The sequence below is a fragment of the Clinocottus analis genome, unplaced genomic scaffold (genome assembly GCF_023055335.1).
Source record: "Clinocottus analis isolate CAN_PGR_092001 unplaced genomic scaffold, fCliAna1.0.p SCAF_21, whole genome shotgun sequence".
In the NCBI taxonomy this organism is placed as follows: Eukaryota; Metazoa; Chordata; class Actinopteri; order Perciformes; family Cottidae; genus Clinocottus; species Clinocottus analis.
Genome location: NW_027175943.1, coordinates 263,793 through 266,292, shown reverse-complemented (window position 1 = coordinate 266,292; position 2,500 = coordinate 263,793). Strand labels below are relative to the sequence as shown.

The following is a 2,500-nucleotide window of genomic DNA, read 5'->3' as shown; positions in this document are numbered from 1 at the left end:
AGCCTCTGATTGGCTAGCTGGGTCGCCATGCCGATGAGGTCAGCTGAGAGAGACAGGAAACCATCACATGTTCACACACTGATGGGAGAAGCTACCACAATGGGAGGAGCTACCACAATGGGAGGAGCTACCACGATGGGAGGAGCTACAATGCAAGGTGTGTGTGTGTGTGTGTGTGTGTGTGTGTGTGGACTGACCTGGTGAAGGTGGAGGTGTGTGTGAGGAGAAGGCTCCGTGGGATAAAATGGAGGTCCAGGTGTTGGAATGAGGGCGGGGGGGAGGAGAGAGGGAGGAAGAGGAGGCGTAAGGGAGGAAGAGGACGTTGAGGGAAACGGCGTCTGAAAGAGCTGAAGGAAGCGACTCAGAATTATTATGAGTAATAAAGTTACTGTGTGTATTTACGTACTGCGAGTACGAGAGGTAGAAGTACCTCTGAGCCTCAGAGTGAAGTACTCGTCGGCAGCGGCCTCAAACCTCCCAGTGGCTCCGCCCCCCATCGCCACGGCAACTGCCTGCTCCTCCCTGTGGGCGTGGTCATAGCGCATCGGCAGCGTCTCCGCAGCGATAGGCGGGAGGGCGGGAGGGAAGGGGGCGGTGACGAAGGACGAGGCGTCTTCATCATCATCATCTTCTTCATCAGCATCTGTGCTCTCTAGGAACTCCATGGAGGCTTCAAAGAGAACAACTGGGAGAAGACATCTTCATCACCATCATCTTCATCATCACCACCATCTTCATCACCACATATACACATACATACACACAGACACATATACACACACACATACATACACACAGACATAAACATACATACATACATACATACACACACACATATACACACACACATACATACACACACACATAAACATACATACATACATACACGTACATACATAAACATACATACATACATACATACATACATACATACATACATACATACATACACATACACATATGTACACATACATACATATACACACACATGCATACATACACATATGTACATACACACACACACACACACACGTGTACATGGACGTACCCGTCTCGTTGGTCTGCTTCGGTCGCATTGTGACCAACGGGCGTCTGAAGAGAGAGAAAAGAGTAGTACTAACAGAGTAGTACTAAAGTAGTACTCAAGTACTTTGATCCTTTACTGGACTAAAAGTACCAAAAAAGTATTTGATTAATCAGTAAAATGTTTCTGGATTAATATTCTTGCTGCATACATAATATCCTAATGTTTATAGTTTGTAGATGAAGTAAAAAATACAATCAGAAAGTAAAGTACCTTGAATGTGTACTTTAGTAGTGTACTCACCTCTTCAGTGGAGTGTCCGTCTGCAGCTGCTGCTTCCTTTTCCTCCGGCTGAGATACATAAATATATTATGACATACATGCATTATGACATACATGCATTATGACATACATGCATTATGACATACATGCATTATGACATACATGCATTATGACATACATGCATTATGACATACATGCATTATGACATACATGCATTATTACATACATGCATTATTACATACATGCATTATGACATACATGCATTATTACATACATGCATTATTACATACATGCATTATGACATACATGCATTATGACATACATGCATTATGACATACATGCATTATGACATACATGCATTATGACATACATGCATTATTACATACATGCATTATTACATACAAGCATTATTACATACATGCATTATTACATACATGCATTATTACATACATGCATTATTACATACAAGCATTATTACATACATGCATTATTACATACATGCATTATTACATACATGCATTATTACATACATGCATTATGACATACATGCATTATTACATACATGCATTATGACATACATGCATTATTACATGAATACATGAATAACTCCAGGTGTGTTGACTCACCCTGGTCTCCGGACCAGAGGACTGACGGCTGAAGACGGAGACAACGAGGGAGGAAGTAAGGAGGAGAGGGAGGGGGGAGGAAGGAGAGAGGAAGAGGAGGAGCGAGGGGTGGAGGGGGGAGAAAAGAGAGAGGAAGAGGAGGAGCGAGGGGTGGAGGGGGACAGGGAGGATGAGGAGCAGACGGAGGAAGATCGGTCCAACCAAAACAAACAGCGGTCCTCCTGTAGAGACAGGAAGTACAGAAGACAGGAAGTATGTGAGACAGGAAGTACAGGAGACAGGAAGTATGTGAGACAGGAAGTACAGGAGACAGGAAGTATGTGAGACAGGAAGTACAGAAGACAGGAAGTATGTGAGACAGGAAGTACAGGAGACAGGAAGTATGTGAGACAGGAAGTACAGGAGACAGGAAGTATGTGAGACAGGAAGTACAGGAGACAGGAAGTATGTGAGACAGGAAGTACAGGAGACAGGAAGTATGTCATCACTCCCCAGACCTCCACCCGCACCCTCAGATCTTCCAGGAGCTCGCTCCTTCGGGTTCCCCACACCGAGCTCCACCATGGGC

At 44.2% G+C, this 2,500-nt stretch overlaps 1 protein-coding gene across 1 annotated transcript in view; it reads right to left on the bottom strand.

The window, feature by feature from the left end:
* The window catches only part of si:ch73-71d17.2 (RPA-related protein RADX), a 5,016-nt gene that overhangs the window by 553 nt on the left and 1,963 nt on the right, over positions 1 to 2,500 (bottom strand). Inside the window, exons 5-10 of the mRNA XM_068588069.1 lie at positions 1,933 to 2,153; positions 1,328 to 1,375; positions 1,049 to 1,092; positions 431 to 685; positions 198 to 347; positions 1 to 43 (exon numbers count right to left, since the gene is read on the bottom strand). The exon at positions 1 to 43 is cut by the window's left edge and continues 553 nt beyond it. Coding sequence (XP_068444170.1) covers positions 1 to 43; positions 198 to 347; positions 431 to 685; positions 1,049 to 1,092; positions 1,328 to 1,375; positions 1,933 to 2,153 — 761 coding nt within the window. The remainder of the gene's footprint in view (positions 44 to 197; positions 348 to 430; positions 686 to 1,048; positions 1,093 to 1,327; positions 1,376 to 1,932; positions 2,154 to 2,500) is intronic.